Raw genomic sequence first — 25,489 nt, forward strand, 5'->3', positions numbered from 1 at the left:
ATACTTCATGACAATATATATATATATATATATATATATATATATATATATAGTTGTATAGTTACCAGAAGGAACTAGTGAAAACTGTGACAGATCTTAAGGTATGTATAGCATATATATGTAATCATCTCATCTCTGGTTGAATATATATATGTGTGTGTGCATGTTTGTGTGACTATGTATATCTCCGTGGGCCGTATCCTCCAGTCTATATGTCGACTATAGCTTTGTGGTTATGGAAGACATACTTGCCGTGTGGATCTTATGTTTTATGTAGTTTATATCTTGTCGATTACATGCTTGTGCGGTGGACGATCGACGGAACGCGAACCGTGACAGTCACGACGGTCACATCGCGCGGCAATATGAAAAACGACTCGAATATAGGCGGAAAAGTAAGAATTGAATTATTTTATTTCCTTTTAATGAAATTGTCCATGAAACGGTTTAAACATGTAATTATGAATTATTAAATAAAAAGAAATATGGATACTTTAGTTGAAGTTGAAGAGCTTTAAAAAGCTTTAACAACATTTTATTGTCATCAAGGATAGTAGTTGTTTTCATATAATTTTAAATAAAAAAAAGGGTTCATAATAAATAATAACACGTGTTCAATAATATTGTATACAAAAATTAACATTTTTATTTTTAATACAAAATTATAAATGAAGTAAAGTTTTATAAATTACTGTTGAGCAACTCGCTTCAAACTTATTTCCTATATCTTTTGAACATTGTAAAAACTTTCTAAAATCTAAAATCTGAATCAGTTGATGGCGCTATAGCTTCTAGATATTTAAATAAAGGTAGTTCTGCTCGTGACGCACAGCGAAGCATTGCAGAATCTTGCCTACATACTAATAATAGTATGTACTTGTAGTCATGCAAAGGAATTCTTCGATGATGATGTTTTAATATAGGGTTTAAGAATATCCTCAGCACTACTTGTGAAAATTGGCAGGCATGGTGTAAGTTAGCATTGTCTGCTGACCTGGTGGCAAAGGTGCAGCAGGTGTTGGTTGCGCTGTACCACCCTGACCTCGGCTGCCATGTGCCTCCTGCTGGTATTGTCATTATTCGCATGCTATTCATGTACTGAGGCTGCTGTTGGCCATAATATTGACCACAGTACTGAGCTGGCTGCAGAAACTGTCCCTGCATTTGAGGATAACTCTGCTGGTACCGACATACTATCCTGCTCCTGATGTGGACCTACAAAACAACAATAATGATTTAATTTTTGTTTTATTCAGTTAAAGTGGATAAATCTTAATATCAGTATAAATCAATGAAAAGTATTCGAGCAATAATCAAACAAAAATATGGAACGAATGATATAAATGAACTATACGTATTTAGCAAAATGTACAATTTACTTTAACAAAAGTTTAAAACTATTTCATTAATTTTTCATAAATACTAACCTGTTGAGCTTGTTGATTTGCATTAGGTCCAACACCGACCAACGTAACTTCCAAAGGTGTCATTATTAGTATTTATACGTTAATAAAAACAATCAAAAATTCTAATTTTTTTAACTTTTTCACTCGAGCTCGTGGAAGTGCGTATTAGAGTGCAAAAAACCTTTTCTTTGAAGTTTCTATCGAAAATAAATCGAAATGACTGATACTTAATTGTTGTAAAAAACACGTTCGCGATGCTGATCGTCTCTGAACTGCTATACTATCTCTTCTCAATCTTATGGCGAACTGCCGTGAGCGCGTATAAGGGCTGATGCTTTACTGCGCATGCGCGATCCACCTTTATTCCGAGAAACGTCTGTTTCGCACTTTTCGTAAACTCCCCTAGCTTTCTCGAACGGACTATCGCACCCCCTTCAGAAAAATGGACATCTATAAAATAGCATGTGTAAATAGAAAATTATTATTTGTATTTACAGGCAGAGTTATAGAGACTGGGTTTCTATCTTGATTTTTATATTTTTTAAAATACTTTTTTATAATTAAAATAACTGTTAAAAAATAAAAATTGTTTGAGAAAATTTTATTCTACAATAATCTAAAATATTATATAACAATAATTCGAACGATTTTTTCTTTATCTTTATTTTTTATTGATGGCCGTGTGTTTACACTAATTAAAACGATGAAAACTTTTGGCGCTGAATAAGTAACCGTTCATTTGAGATCATCGACGGCGACGCAACATTCCCGCCTACAGCAGGACGTGAGCAGGATGATTGTCTTTAACATCGGGTTTAAGGTCCGCTCCTATAGATCTATATGTCATACCGATATATATAGTAAACGAGAAAATCGTGCCGATCTTTGCGCAGATGGTTTGCTTAAACGAAATGAATATATACTCTGAAAAAATTATTGTACAGATTTTATTATGTACAATGCGCTAAACTATTTGATTAATTTTTCATAAATACTAACCTGTTAAGCTTGTTGATTTGCATTAGATCCAACACCGATAAAACTTGATGAAAGCGTAACCTTTGTCCTTAAATACTATTATATCTTGTATAGTACCAAAAGATGAGAACGTAACCAAAAGGTACGCTTGGTAATAGCTGAAAGAGCACCTCTTATATTGGCTTCATTCAATTCTTGCTATGTAACGCTGCTTATAGAAGATTCGAGGATCTTGTGTATCTTGCTTGCCAAAAATAGACTTGCCTAATTTATTTTCAATCAAACATTGCAAAAACTCGTGACGCACAGCAGAGCATTACTGTACAAAATAATTACATGCTATAATGCTTTGATTGGATCTAGAAAAAATCTTCCAATCTAATAAAATGTTTTCCTCTATCTAAACATTTTGAAAATAGAAGAAATGGATTATTACTGTTTTATACAATATAAAGTTCTATTAAGAATTAATAGACTTTTTCATTCATTACCTTTGATTCGATAGATAGATACCGTAATGATGAAAGTGGAAGCTTTCCACGAACAGATGCTCCATCCATATTCAAGGCTAAATAAAGATGACATCCAGTTGTTTGAAATTTGCCATTGAAAAACATGAAATCTAAATCATTTTTCCTAATTTTTCGTAACCCATTTTTCGAATGGGTACTAATCTAATACGATAATACTTAAACGTATTGATTGATATTAAACAAGTCAGCTTATTAATAATATAAACGAAGAATCATCTCAATTTCAGCCTGTCCATTTTCAAATCCAATGTTATTATCATCATTGTTGTGAAAGTCAATGCCTGGAATGTCATTGTACACTCTAGAAATAACAAGTTTATCATTAGTAAAATATTTATAATACAAACACACACAATCTTCACAAACCCCAATCCTCACTACACACACTAATGTTCCAAATCCAACACTGGTGGCTGCTATTAAGGAAATAAACAACTTAAAGATACAACTAGAAAACGAACATGCTCAACGAAAAGATTTAGAAGTCCGCTTATCTCAACGTTCTGTGGAAGAAGTAAACCTTCCCGACGAGTTTCGACGACGAGATCAGGATTTTCTGTCCGAGAGAGGGCTTCGTGAGAACTATGAGGAGAAAGTGAAGCACCTGGTTGAAGACAACGAGAGACTACAACGGTCAAACGAGGCATTACTCGCAGAACGGTCAGAGTGGACAAGGAAACAACAGGATCTCGAACGTCGATTAACTGAGCTAAGTCGTTCAAATATTTCTAACAGAAACATAAACACAAATTCTGCTATAGCGGCTGGCACATTCGATAGGTTAAGGTCTAATAACATACACCCACTGGACACTACACAATCAACACAAAGTATTAATTTAGGTTATAATCTCAAACCAGATACTTATGATGGTACCACACCACTGCGTGAGTTTTTGAATCGATTTCAATTAATTGCTAGAGCAAATAATTGGGATAGTGCTAGGATGATGGTTGCTTTAGCTGCTTCTTTACGGGGAAAAGCTAAATCTGTTCTTGATAGCTATAAAGATACTGATCCAATAGATTTTGATAAGTTAAAATCAAGTTTAGAGTTACGTTTTGGTGATGTACATGTTGCACCAACGTATTATTTCCAATTTCAGAACAGGCGTCAACAACGGGGTGAAGATTTTCCAACATTAGCTGCTGATCTTATGAGATTAGCTGGTTTGATTTATCCTGATTGTCCTTTTAAAACTCAAGATAAAATCGCCTGTGCTCAATTAGAAAGAATTGATTCGCTTCAAATTGCTTTGGCAAGAGCTATGGAAGTTAAAGTTATTGAAGATCAGGACAAGCGACTTCAACATCTAGCTCAGAGAAATAATTATACCTCTTCATCATTTCCAAAGAGTGTTAGTTCATCTAAGCCGTCATCTCAGCCGTCAGGCAGACAGAATTTTCAAGATTTTGGAAAAGGAATAGAGTGTTGGAATTGTGGTAAAAAAAGGACATTTCAAGTCTAATTGTCCGACTTTGTCAACCCATCAGGGAAACTAGGTTATGTTAAACTTTCTGGAGCGAGTTTAACTGAACTTGACAAGACTCCAACAAACTCTCACTCTTATCGGATTGATTGCCATGTTGGAAGAATTAATAGGAACTCTAATAAATTTTATTTTGATGGTTTAATTAATGACAAAGCTTATATTTTTAAAGTAGATTCTGGTTCTGATGTGACTATTATAAATCAAAAATTTGTTGAATCAAAAGATATGAGAATTCCTATTAATTTTACAACACTTAAGTATCCAACTGGAGAAAAGGTACCAGTTGAATTTTTGATTTCAGCGTCGTTAAAATTGGGTGATCATGTAGCTAATTTAGATGTTTTTGTCGGAAATATTATTGATGATTGTATACTTGGAAGTGATTTTCTTGATGCAACTGGTATTACAGATTTAATTACTAAAATTATTTTAAATACTCCAAGTTCAATCATTAATAAACAAATTTCAAGAATAGTCGATTCTAGTAAGGTTGTACCAGACTCATTACAAGAAATTTTTGACAAGAACTCAGAGAACTTGGATCAAGATCAACGTCAGGAGTTTGCGGATCTTCTACACGAATTTGAAGAAATTTTTCAAGACGATGATGTTACTGGAAAATGTAATTTGGTTGAACACAGAATTAAATTACTCCATAATCAACCAATTAAACAACCTATTCGAAGACCCCCTATTCATCAAATTAAGGAATTAGATGAATGTATTACTGAGATGCATTCTCAAGGAGTCATTGAAGAATCAGATAGTTCGTATTGCTCACCTGTAGTTCTCAAGAAGAAGAAGGATGAAAAAATTAGTTTTTGTATTAACTTCCAAAAAATTAATGCAATTACGATTAAAGATTCGTACCCTTTACCAAGAGTTGATGATACTCTTGATAAACTTGCAGGATATTCATGGTTTTGTACATTGGACTTGAAGAGTGGATACTGGCAGATCAAGATTCGGGAAGAAGATAGGAAAATCACGGCTTTCTCAATTGGAAAAGGTTTATGGCAATTTAAGGTTATGCCATTCGGATTATGCAATGCACCGGCGACTTTTCAACGTTTGATGGAAAAGTTACTCAGAGATTATCTCTCAAAATTCTGTTTAGTTTATTTAGATGATGTCATGGTATTAAGAAAGTCATTTAATGAGATGATATTCAATTTAAACAAGGTATTTGTTTGTTTTCAAGAAGCAGGTTTACGTCTAAATAAGAAGAAATGTGTTTTCTTCAGCAGGCAAGTCGAATATTTAGGATACATTGTTTCTGAAAAAGGAAGATCAGCTGATCCAAAGAAAATTCAATCTGTTGTAAATTGGCCAATTTCTCATAACAAAAAGGCTGTGTTGAGTTTTGTGAATTTCTGTGGTTATTATAGGCGTCTCATTAAAGGATTTGCTGATATAGCAAAACCTTTGTATAAATTAACTGAAAAATCGACTAAGTTCTTATGGTCAGAAGATTGTCAAAAAGCCTTTTCAAAATTAAAAGAGGTTCTTACAAAACCTCCAATTTGGGCATTTCCTTCTCTTTCTTCTGAATTTATTTTAGATACTGACGTTTCTGATCATGGAATTGGGTCGGTTCTTTCTCAGAAGCAAGATGGAATCGAACGAGTCATAGGTTATTATAGTAGAGTCCTTTCTAAACCGGAGAGAAATTATTGCGTCACTCGACGCGAACTCCTCGCTATTATAGAATCGTTAAAACATTTTCATCATTACCTTATCGGTAAACCTTTCATTAGGACTGATCATTCCTTTTTGACTTGGTTATTATCGTTTAAAGAACTAGATGGACAATTAGCTCGTTGGTTAGGGAAATTAGATCAGTATGACTACAAAATTATTCACAGGAAAAGTAATTTACATGGAAATGCTGATAGACTTTCAAGACGCCCTTGTGAAGATTATTCATGTAAATATTGTTCCACAGTAGAAGAAAAATTCAATGAAGATACTATTTGCCGTATTATTTTTGAAGAAAATACATCGGAAGATTGGAAGAAGAGTCAAGCTAACGATGGGGCTATTTCTTTTACTTGTCAAACGAAGGAATTACAGAAAAAAAACAGCATGGCAAGAATTTTCTTCGATGGATGAATTCACTAAAATCTATTGTTCACAATGGGATTCATTAGTGTTAATTAATGGAATTTTGTATAGAGAATGGGTTTTAACAAATTTAGATCATAAAATTCGTCAATTGGTTGTTCCTATAGATAAAATCAAAGATATTTTAGAAGAAGCTCATGATTCACCATCTGGAGGACATTTCGGAGTAAACAAAACTTTAGATAAAATTAGAAAAAGATTTTATTGGGCTACTTGCAAGAGAGATGTAGAAAATTGGTGTAAATCCTGTGAAGTTTATATTGCTAAGAAAGGTCCTCCAGATAAAGGCCATGGTGAGATGAAGATTTACAATTCAGGAGTTCCATTCGAACGACTTCAAATGGATATTTTAGGTTGCTTTCCACTTTCTTCTTTAGGCAATAAATACCTCTTAGTTGTGACAGACTGTTTCTCGAAGTGGGTTGAAGCTTTTCCTCTCTCTAATATGAGAACAAAAACAATTGCTAAGATTTTCGTTGATCAGATTGTCTGTAGGTATGGGGTACCTTTAGAAGTAAATACTGATCAAGGAACAAATTTCGATTCGAAATTGATTAAACATTTGTCTGAGTTATTAGGAATTAAAAAGACAAGAACCATTACACCCACAATCAAACGGACAAGTAGAAAGACAACACCAAACATTACTTCACTATCTCACAAAATACATACAAGACAATCAAAAAGACTGGGATCGCTGGGTTTCACTATTTCTGTTAGCTTACAGGTCCTCCAAACATGCGACGACCGGAGCTACTCCAGCTGAGATGTACACCGGTTTTGATCTGAGGCTTCCTTTGGACTTAATTCGAGGGTGTCTACCACAGGAGGTCGAGATTAAAGGAGACGGAGACTACGTACACAGGCTTCGGAGGAAACTCAGCGAGATCCATAAAATAGCACGAGACCGGATGAACTTACAATCAGAAAAGACGAAGTCTTGGTACGACAAACGAGCTCTCAACGTTGAATATTCCCAAGGACAAAAAGTTTGGTTCTTCAACCCTCGAAGAACTAAAGGAAAAGCACCAAAACTACAGTCGAATTGGGAAGGACCTTGGGAGGTTGTGAAAAAAATCAATGACGTCATCTATTGTATTCGTCGTTCACCAAGACATAAATCCAAGATAGTCAACATCAATCGTCTTGGGACTTACACTGAGAGAGATACCCATCAATGAAGACTGCTCTGCTCACGGTTCTTTTGAGCTGTGGTTTTTCCCGTGGGCGTCAAGGTAAATACCGGAGCAGGGACTTGAGGTAGGGTTCAACGGCATGTCAACTTCCCCCCTCTTGTCTGAAGACCGATTTCGACCGACCCTATGATGAGAAAATAAGAAGGATGATTGAAGAAGATTGTTCAAGAGACGGGTCCGTCTTAATCCTGTTAAGTGATGATTGGAATGACGTCTGTAAGCATTGCTCGGTAACTTGATGCCTAGGATGCGTCAAAGTAGAGGATGTTGATGTCAGTTCCTGTAAGTCATCATTGGATTGTAAGAGGATCAACCCGCTTGAAGGATAGATGATTATGATTGTCGGGACAACAATCTGAAAAGGAGAGGGCAATGTTGTGACCGAGCCTGAACGTTGCACGATTTATGTTTCACATATGCCCCTTCTATCGCTATAGACTTGACAGATATTTACCTAATTTTTCTGGAGGACAAAGATTTATTTTGCAAGATTACTTCATTAGCAAAATATTGCAAGTCGAATTTTCGCTCAGTATATTTCTTTTCGTTGCATGGTCTTCATCATCCTCTCACGTCATCCGGTCATTAAAGACGCAAAAAATTGAATAGTCGAGAAAATAAAGCAACCCTGGCGAGAAAAATCACGGGATTTGTCACAGATCAATCACGTGATAGATCACTTGAATTGTCACGTGATTCATCACGTGATTTGTTACTTGACTGTTTGGCGTGATTTCACGTGATTAATCACGTTAAAAATCACGTCAGAAATCACTCATAAAATTGAAGTATTTGTTTTAATTAAAACAATTAAAAAATATATGTTTGTTGATGCTAATTCAAATAAATCAACAGCTAAATAGTGAACAAAAACTTTGCCCTAACCGAGACTTGAACCTTGGTCCTCAACTTCACAATCCATTATCTTACCCACTGAGCCATTTTTACTTGTCCTAATAATGATAACTTGCAGATCATTTATGAATTTTTATAATATATCATTTTCGTGTATAGACAATGGCTGTTATTTGATAAAATAAGGAAAATAATTTTATTACATAAAAAAAAATTAATTTATCATGTACACATACGTTTTTTTATGTTTTAATCCTTATAAATTGTAGTGATTCTTCTATACTAAATAATATATTGTTGTGACCGAGCCTGAACGTTGCGCGATTCGAACACCAAGAATCGCGCATAGCGACCTTAGCAACGAGATCAACGACGTCGCGGATGTTATTGTTTATGTTCAGTCTGGTTCTGTCAGCTGTTGAGAACAGTTGTGTTTACGTTTGAATAAACAGTCCGAGTTCAAGAGTGATTTTCTATAAATAACGTGTTGTTATTTTTATTATCCGAACCCGGTCATAACAATATTAACTCTACAACAATTAAAATACTCTTAAAATCTCGATGCAACTCATTTTCTGAACTTTTGAGGCATTTGTCAATTTTGTTGCACCAGCAACAATTACTTTTATAAAACTAGGAACTCACAAGAAGTTTGGCCAATTTAGGATCCATGGTTACAAAAGAGCGATTTCGTCAAAGAGCAGATTTGATCAGAACAATAATTGATGCTTGGAGTCAAGATAAAGATATTGAGCTAGATCAACTGATTGTAACATCTCTATCGAATTTATCAATATATGAAAAGATTACTTTAGATGAAGATGAAGACATTGATCTTTCCAGTATTACGATGCCAACACCATTAAAGATACGTGGGACACCAAGAAACGTATTTAAAAGTACACCAACAAGGAACAAAAAGAAATAAATGGTTAATATATCAGATATTTGAGCAAAAGTAATTGTTGCTGGTGCAACAATATTAACAAATACCTCAAAAGTTCAGAAAATGAGTTGCATCGAGATTTTAAGAGTATTTTAATTGTTGTAGAGTTAATATACTTCTTTTATAATACAGTAGCAAGTAAAAATACTTGCAAAGTGATAAATATAGTTCCAATGTGCGATGATCTTCCATCATACTTAAAACCTTTCTCTATGCATATCTGCATATCTTATAAATTTAATTTTATATGTATCCCCCTAACTTATGACAATAAAACATTGCAAAATTTGTATGTTGTGAAATTGTTTTTATTAAGACATTACCATGTATTAACTGTTTCAATTCAAAATCTTAATGAATCATTTCTGTGTTAACCCCTCATGTATAATATATATCTCTATTACACCTATGCACATAGAACAGCGTCTGCTGCAGTCAAAAGTTACCGCACCTATGCAGTGTACATATAACCTCAATTTTCGCGTACGCTATTTTTTGTTTTTCGCGTACGCTATTTGTTGTTTTTCGCGTACGCTATTTGTTGTTCTTCGCGTACGCTATTTATTACTTTCGCGTACGCTATTTATTACTTTCGCGTACGCTATTATTGTTCTTCGCGTACGCTATTATTGTTCTTCGCGTACGCTATTATTGTTTATCGCGTACGCGAGTTGAACCTCGGCGAGGTCTTGGTTATTTAGCGTGCGCTAGATATCTTTTCGCGTACGCGCTATCGGCCGCGGAGACAGACTCTAATTCAAAACTGACTTTATTGATATGCCTGAATTTAAAAAAATACTTTTTTTTCAATTCTGTTGGAATCACAACTCTTAATTTATTATGTATAGCAAACGATTTTACAAACTTTTTTTACAGTAATTAATCTGTTGTCAATATAACAAAAGTTATACTTACAAGGAAAGGTACCCAACCCGAACTCACCGATTTTGATGATTTTCATATATGTTGTAGAACATAAAAAAATAAGAGACACGTATTTTTTTTTATCGGCTAATTTTCACTTTTAAGGGGTAAAAACCTCCCCTAAAGTTAATCCCCAAAAAGCGTTTTTTTTTAAATATCTCGGCTTAAAATTAATATTTTTCAATGAAACAAATTGGAGGTTATTTCTTACAAAAAGAGCAAGTATTTCATGGTGATTTGAAGAGTAAGAGTAGCATCCCCTATTTTTTAGGGGTTGAAAACATATATTTTTTGGCATAATTTTATAATAAAAATGTTTAAACCGACTAAAAAAAATTGGAAAAAATGTAAAAATGAAACAATTACTATTCTTGTTATATCATATAAATGTTATTTTGTCAATCTATTTTAATCGATTTGAAAATCACTATTTATTACTAAATAGTTTATCGATCCCCAATACTAATTTTATGAATAGCTCTGAATAAAGTTTAATAGACTTTAATAACCGAAACGAATACTATTCGTGCAATATCATTTAATTGTTATTTTATTAGTATACATAAATCTGTTTGAATCGTACTTTATGAGTAAAATATTAAATCTATCCGAATCTATCTTTCAAGGATTAGCTTTTAATGTTACTTTAATCGATTAAAATGATCAAAACAATAATGATACTTTTAATATTTATTTGTAATTTTGTCAACAAACTTGAATCTTTTTGAATGGTAATTTATAAGTATAATATTGAAGCGACCCTAATCTTTGTTATTTAAGGATTGGTTTTAATATTGCTTTAATTGATTCAAATAATAAAAATAATAATAATTTTTCTAATATGATTTGTTCGTGATTTTATCAATAAATTTGAATTAATAATTCGTTTATATAATATTTAATCGATCTCGATACTTTTTTACGGTTAGATTAAATTATACTTCAATCAATTTAAATAATCAAAAAAAGAATCCCTGCTAAAAATACTAGATTGATTTAATCGACGTTTTAAATTATCGATGTGAATTGGTTTCAATCGCAATCTGAATATCAAAATGAAGATATTTTTATCGACTTTTATGCGATGATTATTTTAATGCAGTTCAATTGGGATTCTTTTAATAAATATGAATCAACTTATTAGTCGATATTAGATCGATTTAATTTTACAAGTAATTTTGATAACCGTTTAAGTGACCTTAATGATCAAAGTTTTGTAATATCCCTTATGAGAAAAAAACTTTTATATTTCGATTAGAATCGATTAAATTCATTGCGAAACAAGTCAATTTTAATCGACCCTATGTTTCTTAATATAACCGCTTGGTGTCGCTTCAAATGTTCACGCAAGTGACAAGATTTCTTCTCCGTTACTATATAAGAAAGGTCAAATGCAGTAGAAGACAGAATAGATTTATTAACTACAATCGATTTGAATTGAAACTTTATTAAAATCGATTGACTTTATTAAACGACACATGATTAAAAAAAATTCATGTCAATTCAAATCGATTAACACCGCGATACACACATCGATTGCATAGTTGAATACAGTACGATTGAATAATATCAAATCTTACTCTAGATATAATAAATCATTAAAACCGTTTTTCTAGTAAACACAGATACAATGGTTCCGATTTAAATAAGCATTAAATCGATTAAGTGAATATCCTATTACTTATGTATTCTAATCCGGTTTAATCGATATAATATTATCGTTTTAAATCGATTTTAATGCCATCAATATATTACACACGCAACAGCCTGAATATAATCGCTTTTAAATGTAAAACGCAGGATAAAGATATAGACTCGAAATCGATTCATTTTTTGTCCATGGATGTCAATCGCATATTTTTAGCAGGGTACCCGCAATTTTACGTGGGCTGGATACCGCTGTCGATTATGACGTAGGAACGAACTTGGCACGAATGATGGAGAATCAGAACTATATATTACTACATGGTGCACCTAGGGAGGGGAGGGGGAATTGGAATTTTCTAGCGAGCCTTTAGTGACTTTGACTCTAGTTCAAGCATCATCTTAGACAGAAAAAGCCACTTTCTCCTTGTTACCCATCATACCTTTTTAACTACGTTATTGATTAGTCTGAAGTCCTTCGTGACCATATGTTGCGCTTTGTTTGGTTTAGGCATGAACGCCAGCTTTGTCAGTCGCTATTCTTTCGACACATACCCTAGTGCCAGGCATGCTTGATATAATTTCTTCAGGGCCTGTGTTAGTATGTTGATGCCTCGCTGCAGTAGTGTCAGGAAAATATCATTCGGACCTGTAACTTCGTAAGGCTCGAACAAACTTCTTGCTCACCTTATCCTTGCTATCTGTCTGCGTAACTTTAACTTTATTGTATTTCTTGCGAAGTCGTCGTCAGTATATAGTTGTTTCAGGGAGATCGACGGAGTATGTGACTTTTTAAAATATTATTTATACTTTGGATTTCAAAGCGATCCTAAGGTATTTTATCCCCGTTTGAGTCACCCAGAATCCTCACACTCATAAACTTTCAGCGCTTGTTCGTTCCCACTATTCCCAGCTTTCTAGCCTCCTTTAAGATTCTCGTAGATACTTTTTTAAACTCCCTTATTATAATCTAAATTTAATTAATTTTATGTATTCACAACTAAAAAATAAAGTTTTTTTACAGCTAAGGTGCCAATTCACTTATCTCGTCACTACACAGTGTAAGCTTATATTATTAGCATAAACTTATAGAAATTAATTTTACAAATCCTTAATTTCATCACATATCCATTTCTTCCAAACTCCATAGACCTCTATTATATAGCTTCTAAATCAATCAAATTACAATTATTATAACCTGTCCTACTAAAAACCCGATTCGACAATTCCCGTGATCACTCCGCTGATTATTCACGCGTTTACTTAAGTGACTAAACATGTATGTATATCGATAAATTAATAACCCACACGAGAACTAACTTGATTATATAATGAAGCAATTTATTTTAATATTAATCATGAGATAATCACAAAATCAATTACGCGACTAATAACATGACTACTTACGCGACTATCCTGTACTCGCACGAAATTTTTTACTATTCGGATGTTATACATGCAATTACTCATGTATCTGATTTAATAATCGTGAGAGTAATCACGTAAGTTATTTCAACAGGATACTGTGAACGATTGATTTAAAAACTGTACTCCTGTGATACATCAATCCTTGATAGTGAAAAATAATTTAGTCTTAATAATCCAAACTACATTGATTAACTACAAATCCCAATTTTATTAACCTTTAACCCATTATCCTAAAATCTGAATTAATATAAAAATCTAAATGTAACTACAAATCAGAAGTTTATTCTAGTTTATAGTATTATACATTTTTATATGTCTAGTAATAATGATTTTCTCGATGGAAAATACATTTGAACTTTATAAATATTATTAAGTTAATGAGCAGACGGAGGTAATAAAACTGTTTTTCAATGATTATTTTTAGCTTTGGTATTACGAACGTGTTTGCAGGATTGTAGGTAAATCGAGATTTGCGAAATAACTTTATTTTATTAAAAAACTTTTATTGAAGAATCGGCTATTGATCGCCAAAAAATATGTAAAGCCGAATTTTAGTTTTTTTTTTTAAATTCATTATTGTAAATTACAAAATGCAAAAGAGTATTGCAAATATACAGTTTAACAGTTTCTTTCTATACGGGTGTGGAAGATGGTTACATACATGTGCGATTATTTTCGAATACAAACAAAGCGAAATTTTATGCTACCCTTTACTAACATAATGTGCAAATACCTGTGCACAGATTTCTGTAGAGATTTCTACACAGATATTTGCACATTATTTTCGTAAGGTTATGCTATACAAAATTCTGAAGGTTCATGTATTCTCCATTAATTTTATTGATAAAACTTCATCTTCTTTATCTAAAAAATGTAAAATACCATAAACATAAAAATCTGCTACAAAAAAAATATGTGCATAGATGTCTGCCAAATTTTCTGCACTGATCTCTGCACATAATTTGGTCCGTATTTTTTTTAATTCCAAAAAAAAATTCTTAAAAGCTAAAAACATAATAAATGCCTTAATAGGTGTTATCATCCTGATAATAACACCAACACTCTGGTTGTCGACTCCAAACTTTATTTATTTAATAACAGATTAACATAAAAATTTTTTAAAATTTGAAAAATAAAAATTGTGGAATTCACTATCAAAGTTATAGAGTTATCTTCTAAATAATAATACCTAGTAACGCATTTTTCATAATTTTTTGATTTTAGGATTTTTCTGGAAATTAAAAATAGACGATCCAAATTTTGGACAGAGATCAGTTGCGAAAACTTTGCAGAAATCCATGCACAGATCACTACACATCCCTTGTGGAAGTATTTTTAAATTATAAGAAATCAGTCAAAAACTACAAGACCTACGAAAAGAGCATTTAGCTGGTATGAAGAAAAACCAAGAATAAATATTGTTTCCTAATAAAATGTTAATTTACAGTATGTAAAATAAAACACGAGTTAATTTAAAAAAAGTTTTTTAATCCAGAATGAAATAGTAAAACTTCTACTTTTATTGGCTATCTTGCGTCGTGGTTATTTTCGAATCCCCGAGCCTTTCTTCCAGGCCCCATCCTACTAGTCTTATTTTTTATCGGCAGCTATAGTTTGCTTTGTAATTGCTACTTATCTAAATATCAATCATTTTAAGAGAGAAGGTAATAAGAAATAGCATTTAAAAACAATTTTTAAGAGATTTTATGTACGAATTTGCATGAAATCTTGTCTCATAAAAAAAAATATATTTTTCCTGATAAAATTATACATGATTTTACAGTAAATATCACGCAAAATCTCCCATCAGATCTGACTTAAGATCTTACACAAGATCTTGCACAAGATCGTACATAAGATCTTACACAAGATCTTGCACCAGATCTTATATAAGAGCTTGCTTACACGATAAGTAAAACAATTTTTTTTCCAATAATTCACTCAAGATCTTATGTAAGATCTTATGTAGGTTCGTGGTTGAAAATCGATGATAAGATCTTATGTAAGATCTGGGACAAGATCTTATACCAGATCTTGTATAAGATTGTTGATATGATCTTACGTCAGATCTTGTAAAAAATTTTCAATAGGGATGCCTTTCAAGGCATATGTATATGGTATTTAATAAATAATAAATAAATAAATAATAAATAATAAATAATAAATAAATAAATAAATAAATAATAAATAATAAATAAATAAATAATAAATAATAAATAATAAATAAATAAATAATAAATAAATCATTGCTTTTATGCATTATGTGTCAAAGAGAGCAAACAGCTAAGTTGGTTGAGCAGTGGACTGTCACGCCAAAGTTCTGGATTCAAGTATCGACCCAAGACATTTTTTTTCTTCTTTTCCTCTTATTTATTACGCTAATTATCCATTTTTTATGTTTAAATATTGTAATTAGCATTTTTTATTTATTGTGAATAAAAAATATATAATAATTACGTGATTACTATGTGATAATCACATGATAATTTGGTTGAAAATATCACGCGATTATCACATGACTTTTTTCAGTAGGGGTCGTTCAAATCTCGTGCGCGTCTCATCTCATTTAAAAACTATTATATTTAGAGGGCTGAAATATTGTTTAATTGCATTTTTATTGTTTACAACTGTACATATGTTCATGCGTAAGGACTTATTGCATATGAACTTATAAGTTACAATTTTAAATTCAAATTTATAACTTTTTTTTCCTTATATAGCGATAGTAGACGATATTGAGGCTAAGAAGGAACGAGGTCGTTTAAAATACATTAGTACCAAATGTTTAGAGTCGGAGTCTAGTTTTGACGAAAGGATTGATTCTCCAAATTTGGTATAAATATATAGTACAAATATTTATATGTGGGTGATTCTACCGTAACTTGTAAAAAAATTAACCTCTAAATGTGAAATAGGTTGTTTTAGCTCTATGTTTTATAACTTATAACATAAATAATTAGGCATCAAAAGTGAGAGAGTCAGCCCTTGTAGAAATAAAAAACTCAGAAATTAGATGTCGACGACGTTTTGTTGGTTTGGTTTCCAACCTCTTCAAGTCAATTTCTTCTATAAAATGTCAAATAATATCTTAAATTATAATAGGAGGAAAGATTCCTCGAGTCACAGTCATTTGCTACATCTTTGTGCCGTGTATCAATCACACATAAGTAGAGTAATTTCTACAAGGGCTAACTCTCTCTCTTTTGATGCCTAATTATTTATGTTGTAAATATGGAGAGCGAAAAACGTAATTATTTTTATAACTTATATACCGATATTTTTTACATGAACCTTACTTTTGTATGCAGTACTGTTTTACACCCAAATTTGAGTGTTGGACACGTTACGGAACTGACATTTGAGGCCTATTTTCTGCAGGATTTGTTTTGAATAACGGCAAGCATATATGTTTATAACTATTTCCAATTAAAATTAGTTATAAAATACATAAAAAACATTATTAGATATTGTTTTTTCCAAATGGTGAGTTCATCCAAAAAATTTTTTTTGAACATAAATTATTTTAGTTTGTGCAGTGTTAAATAATTTGAATAGCCACTTTGGTAAAAATAACTTATTAAATCCGATTCGAGAAGTAATAGGTTTGAATTGTGCTTCTAAATCGGAAATTATCAAATTACAAAGAATTTACTGGATCAAAACCTATTTAATCTTATTATAAAATGTAGTTTGACTTAATCGAATTTAATCATTTATAGTTTGAAATAAAATAATATTGGTTTTAATTTGATATTTCCCGATTAAAAAGCACAATTAAAACTTCCCTGTTGAAAATAAATACATATTTTTTGTACGTATTTTTAGTACGTACTAAAAACATGTAATTTACCTGGTGATACGTATTAAAAGTATGTGCTAATTCGGGACTGACTATTTTGAATATATTAAATACAAATAAAAGAATTTGATGTACCCATAAATGGTGTTACTATCCTTATGGTACACCCATTTATGGACAAATCAAATACTTATATTTGTATTTAATATATTCAAAATAGTCAGTCCCGAATTAGCACATACTTTTAATACGTATCACCAGGTAAATTACATGTTTTTAGTACATACTAAAAATACGTATAAAAAATATGTATTTATTTTCAACAGGGCTATTACTTTTCGAATCGGATTTAATAAGTTATTTTTACTTTAAAAGTCTTCTGTAAAGATCATCTAAGGCCCACGATCGGAAAAATTCTAAGTTTTGACAAAAAAAATCTACTTTGAGGCCATGTTTTTTACACGTTTTAGACGATTCTGAATCGTTGTAAAAGGTCGCCAAATGCACCTTCCTGAAAATTTACCTTTGAAAATATCTCCAAAAATCATCTAAGGCCCGTGATCGAAATATAGCTATATTCCCTACTTAAAAAAATCAGATGACAATCAACTGATAATCAGCTGATAATCAGCTGATATCAGTTGATAATTATGCCATAACGTCAGATGATTTCAGCTCAATATTTTTATTAAAGCTGATAGTTATAAATATGCGTTTATATGAGATAGAATGTTAATAATAATCAGGTGATAATCAGGTGATGATCATTCAAAATTTGTAATCTTTAATATATTTACTATAAGTTGTTTAAAGTAAGTAAAATTTATAAATTTCACATAATGAGGGCCAATAATGGTGTTACCATCAGGATGATAACACGAAAACTCTGGCTGTGAGCTCCAAAATTATTATTTTTCAACACTTGAAAAAATTTTTATTTAAATTAAATTATTGAAAAACAAAAATATTGGAGCCCACAGACAGTTTTCGTGTTATCATCCTGATGGTAACACCATTACTGGCCCTCATTATGTGAAATTTATAAATTTTACTTAGTTTAAACAACTTATAATAAATATATTAAAGATTACAAATTTTGAACGATCATCACCTGATTATCACCTGATTATTATTAACATTCTATCTCATATAAACGCATATTTATAACTATCAGCTTTAATAAAAATATTGAGCTGAAATCACCTGATAATCATCTGACGTTTTGGCATAATTATCAACTGATTATCAGCTGATTATCATCTGATGTTTTTCAGTAGGGTTCTGTATTTGTTTTAAATAATGGCAAGCATATTCGTTTATGACTTTGCAAATTAATTTTTTCCCGATTGTAGAAATGCGTCGCATGGGTTTAGATGCTGAATGTGAAAGTTACGGTGTAATCACCCATATATTATTTTATATATATTATTATTAAAACAAAATTACTATACTATTAACATTTTTTATGCAGACTGCAAAAGAAATACAGAAAAAAAGGAATGAAGTTAGGTGAAAATTACAACTGTCCTATGTTTATTGATGTGCCAAATGATATAAGGATTCCCAACGTTGTGCTTGAAAAAATAGATTTATCGAAACACAGTCAAATTTCTTTGCAAGAAACATCGTCACAAGGATCTCAGTCACGTCATAGATTACTGTCGCATCGTCAATCACAGTCACGGCATAGGTCAAGGTCACGTCAAAGATCACTGTCGGGTCAAAAGTCTAAGTCATGTCACAGGTCACAATCGCGTGGTAGGTCAAAGTCACGTCGTCGGTCACGGTCACGTCAAAAATCTATGTCACGTCGTCGATCACTATCGCGTCAAAAGTCTAAGTCAAGTCACAGATCACAATCGCGTGGTAGGTCAATGTCACGTCGTCGATCACTGTCGCGTGAAAAGTCTAGGTCACGTCACAGGTCACAATCACGTAGTAGGTCAACGTCACATTGTCGGTCACAATCCCGTCATAAGTCACAATTACGTAGTAAGTTTCTGTCACATCGTAGATCCGAGTTGCATAATACTTCACTATTTCGTAATCATTCACTATTACATAATACGTCGCTGCAACTCCATGCATTGCAGTCATCTACAAGATCTGAGCCAGGAAAAGAAATATCAACGGTGCAACCAACATTACAAACAGTAGAAACTAATAACACTGAAGAATTGTCACCTTTAAATGAACAGTCGCCTAAACATGCCTCAAAAGAGCCACCTCCACGCAATAACGAAGATATAGCAGACACTATTAACAGTGAAGAATGGTCACCTTACAATGAACATTTGCTTGAAGATTTCTCAGTAGCGCCACCTCCACGCGATAAGTCTCCGTCACGTGTTAGGTCACTGTCACGTCAAAAGTCTAAGTCACTTAGTAGGTCAAAATCGCGTAGATCAAAATTGCGTACCAAGTCAAAATCGCGTACTAAGTCAAAATCGCGTAGTAGGTCAAAGTCACAGCGTAGGTCACGGTCACGTCGTCGGTCACAGTCACGGCGTAGATCACGGTCACGTCAAAAATCTAGGTCACGTCGTAGGTCATTGTCGCGTCAAAAGTCTAGATCACAGCACAGGTCACAATCGCGTCATAGGTCAAGGTCACGTCGTCGGTCTCAGTCACGGCGTAGATCACGTGCTAGTCACAGATCACAGTCCAGTTTAGTACTACGAGAAATACAAGAAAATCTGCAAAACGAGCTTCGTAATATAATAAATTATTAATTAAAATATCTATGTTGTCCCTTTATTTTGTATTAACTCATTCTGTTTTTGTTATAGCTAAAAATCGCCAACATTTAAAAATGCACGAGTTCATACGAAACTGTATTACGTATTATGAAGCAAAAGATGGACATGGATATAATGAAAGACGACGAAGATATGATAAATTGGATAATGATACTGTATTGTTATATAAATTGTTAAAATACGTTTTAAACATTTGTTTCAAAATACATATATAATACTATTAATTTTCAGATTTATCTTGGAGAAGGAATAGTTGTCCGAACTTTGACTTGGGAAGTATTACAATTACAGAAGCCAAGCGTATTTTTAATAAACTTAGCCTTAAATATATGGGAAGAAGAGGACCTGTGTAACAGATCATTAGATATTTCAAAAGTTGTATCAAACATCCCATCACGTTCACCTGTAAAACTTATCCAACAACATCTTCTACGCTTACTAATCAGTAATGATTTTACAAAAATATACAAAAGTAATAGCTTTGTTCAATAATTTTTAATAATTATAATTTTTACAGGCTTGTATGCAGATTTTTTAATACGGCAGTCATGTACATCTCACGATAGAGTAGCGTATTTATTAAACGCAACTTACGTTCTTAGACATAAGATAAGAAACTTACGTGCTGAAGAAAAGAAAAGAAAAAACACAGAAAATCCTGTAGTTCCTAGTCGTAGAAAACTGCGTTACAATCAGATTTAGATCACTGCTGCATCCTTTGTTTTTTTTTTTAAATGTTAATTTTTAGAAAAAAAAATAATTACTTTTTTACAATCAAAAATTTAAATACAAACTTATTTTGTTTTGCTTCATTATAAGGAACAATACATTTTCTAGATTATAAATGTTCACTAGTTATAATGTTAGCTTTTATGATTAAACTAAAAAATGATTTAATTTATTGAATGCAATCATACGTTAAAATAAAGTATATTTTGTTTTTCTTCATCCTAATGAGTTTAATACATTTAGGAGATTATAATTGTTTGTTATTTATGTTCATTATATGAAAATAAATATTTATTACTACAGTTGAGTTAAAAATTATTTTCCACAATTCATACAAATTATTAATTACCTTTTAATATTTTAAACAATGATTATTGTAGTTATTATTATAATTTTTATCGTTACTCACGCGATTAATCACACGATAGATCACGCGATAAATCACGTCGAAACTCGATCGTTAAAATCACGCGATTTATCGCGTGATTAATCGCGTGATTAATCTCCTAATTTTTTTCAGTAGGGTGCTACCAACTTCCAGTCCGGCCGAGGCTGGGTCTGGTGTCCGTGGTCCGTCACAATAGGCAAATACGATACCACCTATATAAATATACAAAATATTATGGGCTCCCGCTCTATCTACACCATGTTGGAACTAATATCAATATACTACACTGTGATAATCCAGTGCGTTCGTTTGGCCAAAATGGTAGCGTGATTTGCGCGCGCAATTCAAATTGACTATATTTGTCGACCGAGCTGAAGTTGTGTAAAAGAAAGGAATTGATATCAGCAAGATTCTATTCGGCAATGGAAACAAACTGAATTTACAGTAAGCAGGACTTACAATAGAAAGATGTACTAGGTCTTGCGTTTATTCGACTCTAGGTTACAAAAATATGATGTGGATCGGAACGCGTCTCGGAGTGGTCTGCTCGATGTTTTCTCGTTCTGGAGCATCTCCCCTCGGTTTCTCCCTCCTTGATGGTCTTTTGGGCCCTAGGTGAGGTTGCGCGTGGGTGGCTGGAGTGGTTGACCTGGTTGTGTTGTGCTGCTGCCCTCTTCCGTTGGGATTTCCCCAGACCGTCATTAGTCCTCGGCTTGGGTCCCTGTTTTATGGCTGCTTATGCTTTTCTCTGTTCCACGTTTTTACTGTTCTATAGCCTCCTGAGAGACGAGTGATAATCCTACATTCTACGGTTCTAGCTCCGTGACCTGAGCACCCGGATATTATTTATAAAAAAATTAATTTATTGAAATTATTGCGCATAATTACCGCGTTTTAATTGTAAAAGAAATAAAATTGCGCGACTTTGCGTTTCGAAGATATTGCAAAATTAAATTCGGGTGCTAATAGTTTTTTGAAATACCTCTTATATAAAATAATAATGTTCGATTACACTTTTGCACCATACCAATCGATTCCGCGTAATTTGCTCGATAATATGCAATCATTGCGATTAGCCAAAAATTAATAATAACAATAAAAACAATCAAAAACTAATTTTACGCCTTCCAGTCGGAAGGGAAGAAAACTCGAGAGGGCGTGTGCATGCCACAGCCAACGCATCGTCTGCATTATGCCACTAGATTTTGATATGTATGACTAGTTCCAGACATAGACATAAGAGAGATAGACTGCGTGTGTAGGTTTGCAAAAGTGGCACCCTATTAGAGAAAGACAACATACCTTCTTTCCATATAATACCAAGCATTAATAGAAGGTATGGTGTCTTTGTCTTACACATTGACATAAGAGAGTCTGTCTTTCTCTAACAGGGTGCCACTTATGCTAACCTACACACGCAGTCTATCTCTCTTATGTCTATGGTTCCAGATGCACTTATTGCATTTGACGACCGTTTGTAGGTTATAAAAAAACAAACAAATAAAAAAAGTTGGAAATTCACTCGTATATTCAAACGTTTCAATTAATATTGAAGTATTCATGCTCTTTTTTTTTTTTTCATTACAGTGTATTTAATAAATCCAAATCCAAATGTCAGAAGTGTTTGTATTAAGAAAAAAACATCAAATCTTATCTGCAGATATATGGAAAAGCATTCATCATGTATACACAGGCAACAGTTATAAACATAATTATCGAACTTTCTATGCAGGAAGTCTTTTAAAAGTCATTATCGAGTGTTATATTCTTGCTGAAAATGTTGCCATCCACTGGTGATGATGAAAGTCCCAGCAGAATTGTGTACTCCTTTGAGCATGTTGAGTCAGTTAAGTCGTAAAGTCGATGGACCATTGAAACTTATAAACAGTGATCCTGAGTTAATAATAAATATCGGAAGTGATCAGTCTCCAGACAGTGAGATGATTGTGCCCTTTGTCAATAGAGAAGAGGAGAGCGAGCACCGTAGCATGCCAACTTGCTCTAAAGATGCAAAGGTGGAAGACTTTCAAGCTTTGAGGCAGGATGGATGCCAACATGAATTTAGCACCAAAGGACATGGAGATACCCGAGCCTGGTACTCTGGTTTCTTCCAAGGCTATGAAAAAAGCTGGACTGTACATACTGGGGCCGGTAATAGGTTTGTCGCTGCTTCAGAGTATAGTACAATGCCTGGCTAGAAAAAAAGAGACTGACAAGTTTTATACTATTAAGATATTGACTATGAAAGATTCAATGGAGCAGGAAACTTAGGATGATAGACAAGGAAAGATGCTGCTGCATTCCGAGTATTCGCTGTTGAGTTTTTTGCAGAATCAGGATGGTGTGCACCATCATAGGTTTTTTAAGGCAGGTGAGCATACCATTAAATATAGTAATCATCAATGCCTGTTATACGTGCACTCATGTGAATTATATTGTTTTGCAGGACTGTGCTCTGGAAGAGAAGATCACATATTCTGGATTTGTTTATACCAGAAGAACGAGACAAAGACTGTGCTTGATTCTTGATTGCCTATTATGTCATGATTTTAATCCAAACAGTAATTATCTGATCAATTTTCAGCACTATGTCATAAGAGAAAAGAAGCTATCGAAGTAAGATAATCTTTTGATATTTTTTGACACTGAGAATCATTGCCTGTCTACACAATAATATAGGTCATTATTTTTGTTTTAAGGACCAAAAACTTGAAAAAATGTTAAGAAGTCATTTACAGAATTATTGCTGCTTATATTGGTCCTACCAGATGTCAACTGAATAATTGTTCTGGATTTATATGAAATTTACCAAGATAAGAAAATAAACCTTGTATCTGCTGAAAGGTAATTGAATACTGTGAAAATTAAAAGAAGATTTTCAATTGTTATGAGAGGACTCAAATTTTTACAGAATTTGTGAAGAAATTGAGATGAGATGTCACGAAATGGGCCAAGGGAAAGGGTACGCTATAGTCCCAGGACACGTATATGTAGTATTATTATTATTACTACACTTATATGTAGTATTATAATGGATACCATATCAAGCTTTTGTTGTCTAAATTATTTCTGCTAGATATGTCCAGTCATGACCAAAAATACTAATTTTTATATTGTATAAATTTAGAAAGCAAGTATTACAAAGTTTTCTCCAAATTATTATGTTTAATTGACTTTTGTTTAATATAAGTCTTTTGTTTTTTTATTTTACATAGTGTCTTATCCAAATGGTCCAAGGAATGGAAAATCTCTGTATGTACATTCATTGTATGTTAAACAAACTGAATTTAAAAGTGATTGGGATCCATCAGTAATAACTTCATTTGGGTCAGGTGCTCCTGAAAGCTTAGCATCTAGTAACCAAAGTTTTGCAGTGTTAGTATCATGCTTTTCTGTTAGCATCTGAAGTAATGGAATTATTTTTGAAAAAATTCCTGTAACAACTACATTCTTGCAAAAGCTTCCTGAAGCATCTATAAATGGAGAGAGTCTACCTCTGTTTGATAAATCGTTCCATAATAAAATTTGTTCATCTGTCCAATACTTGATAATGAAAGAATATTTTTGCACTTGCTTAATTTCAGTAAACTTTGTCTTGAGGTAAAGTAGTAAATCGTATACTTTTGTAGGACCTGATAGTTTTAAATGTTTTTCAATGGCTCTTTGTCTATTTTTTCTGTAATTAATTGTAGTTTGTAAAATTGGCGCTTCAACATCTCCATAGGTCAAGTATTTTTTTACTCTTTTTTTGTCTGTAATATTTAGCTTTAACATTCCTTTTTCTGCTACTTTACCTGCAAATTTTCTCTTCTGTGTATGAGCAATGTGTTTTGTATTGAACGTCCCTGGTAAAAATAACTTATTAAATACGATTCGAAAGGTAATAGGTTGTAATTGGATTTCTTAATCGGAAATTATTCAATTAAAACCAATTTAATCGTTTAAAATCTATTTAATCTGATTATAACTTTTAGTCGGTTTTAATAAGTTATTTTTACCAGGGGTACTAAATTTAATATCGACTGCTTTAGAGTTTACTGAAAAATTATTGGAACATTTGCCATAAATATATTTACATTTTTTACAGAATCCATAAAAGTCAAAAAAAGGATAATCTTGTAAAATATACACATGGTCTTTTTTGAAAGAGTAAGCGCATGGTATCTTCTCGTCCATCCAAATTTTTTTTGCTATAAGATGTGTCCATCCTTCTTTTTAGATTTGGTACTCTCGTTGACCTGCATACATTATTTTTATTGGTTTTATTTTATCCCAATGTTTTTCATCA

The 25,489-nt window shown here is 32.6% G+C and overlaps 3 protein-coding genes and 1 long non-coding RNA gene across 17 annotated transcripts; 2 read left to right on the forward strand and 2 right to left on the reverse strand.

Annotated features, from left to right (window-relative positions):
* Positions 1-44: 44 nt before the first annotated feature.
* On the forward strand, positions 45-21,012 carry LOC116415703 (serine/arginine-rich splicing factor 4-like). 4 transcript variants are annotated; one of them, XM_031921117.1, is made up of 7 exons: positions 12,086-12,932; positions 13,123-13,159; positions 16,247-16,359; positions 18,797-20,037; positions 20,115-20,239; positions 20,316-20,529; positions 20,602-21,012. In XM_031921117.1, the coding sequence occupies exons 4-7, from the start codon at positions 18,825-18,827 to the stop codon at positions 20,784-20,786; spliced, it is 1,737 nt and encodes a 578-aa protein (XP_031776977.1). In that variant the 5' UTR covers positions 12,086-12,932; positions 13,123-13,159; positions 16,247-16,359; positions 18,797-18,824; the 3' UTR covers positions 20,787-21,012. The 4 variants fall into 4 exon arrangements, with proteins under 4 accessions (XP_031776988.1, XP_031776977.1, XP_031776984.1 ...); XM_031921124.1 differs by having other exon boundaries at positions 12,086-12,757; XM_031921128.1 differs by lacking the exons at positions 12,086-12,932; positions 13,123-13,159 and adding an exon at positions 45-101.
* LOC107981366 lies at positions 692-1,685 on the reverse strand. Its single transcript, XM_016987014.2, has 2 exons — positions 1,428-1,685; positions 692-1,215 (listed from the first exon to the last, which is right to left on the reverse strand). The coding sequence occupies exons 1-2, from the start codon at positions 1,488-1,490 to the stop codon at positions 751-753; spliced, it is 528 nt and encodes a 175-aa protein (XP_016842503.1). The 5' UTR covers positions 1,491-1,685; the 3' UTR covers positions 692-750.
* LOC116415822 lies at positions 2,054-2,750 on the reverse strand. The gene is made up of 2 exons (XR_004226376.2): positions 2,406-2,750; positions 2,054-2,330 (listed from the first exon to the last, which is right to left on the reverse strand). It is a non-coding gene; the product is annotated as an uncharacterized LOC116415822 (long non-coding RNA).
* An 829-nt stretch (positions 21,013-21,841) lies between the features above and the next one.
* LOC107981265 (serine/threonine-protein kinase 40) lies at positions 21,842-24,335 on the forward strand. Of its 11 annotated transcripts, none has more exons than XR_004226388.2 (5): positions 21,842-23,572; positions 23,648-23,817; positions 23,901-24,045; positions 24,113-24,163; positions 24,278-24,335. XR_004226388.2 is itself a non-coding variant. In XM_031921280.2 (5 exons), the coding sequence occupies exons 1-4, from the start codon at positions 23,491-23,493 to the stop codon at positions 23,897-23,899; spliced, it is 201 nt and encodes a 66-aa protein (XP_031777140.1). In that variant the 5' UTR covers positions 21,842-23,490; the 3' UTR covers positions 23,900-24,045; positions 24,113-24,335. The 11 variants fall into 11 exon arrangements, 6 of the variants coding, with proteins under 6 accessions (XP_031777140.1, XP_031777135.1, XP_031777142.1 ...); XR_004226387.2 differs by having other exon boundaries at positions 21,842-23,359; positions 23,434-23,572; positions 24,113-24,335; XM_031921280.2 differs by having other exon boundaries at positions 23,648-23,715; positions 23,786-23,817; positions 23,881-24,045; positions 24,113-24,335.
* The last annotated feature ends 1,154 nt before the right edge of the window (positions 24,336-25,489 follow it).

The sequence above is a fragment of the Nasonia vitripennis genome, assembly GCF_009193385.2.
Source record: "Nasonia vitripennis strain AsymCx chromosome 1 unlocalized genomic scaffold, Nvit_psr_1.1 chr1_random0005, whole genome shotgun sequence".
Lineage (NCBI taxonomy): Eukaryota > Metazoa > Arthropoda > Insecta > Hymenoptera > Pteromalidae > Nasonia > Nasonia vitripennis.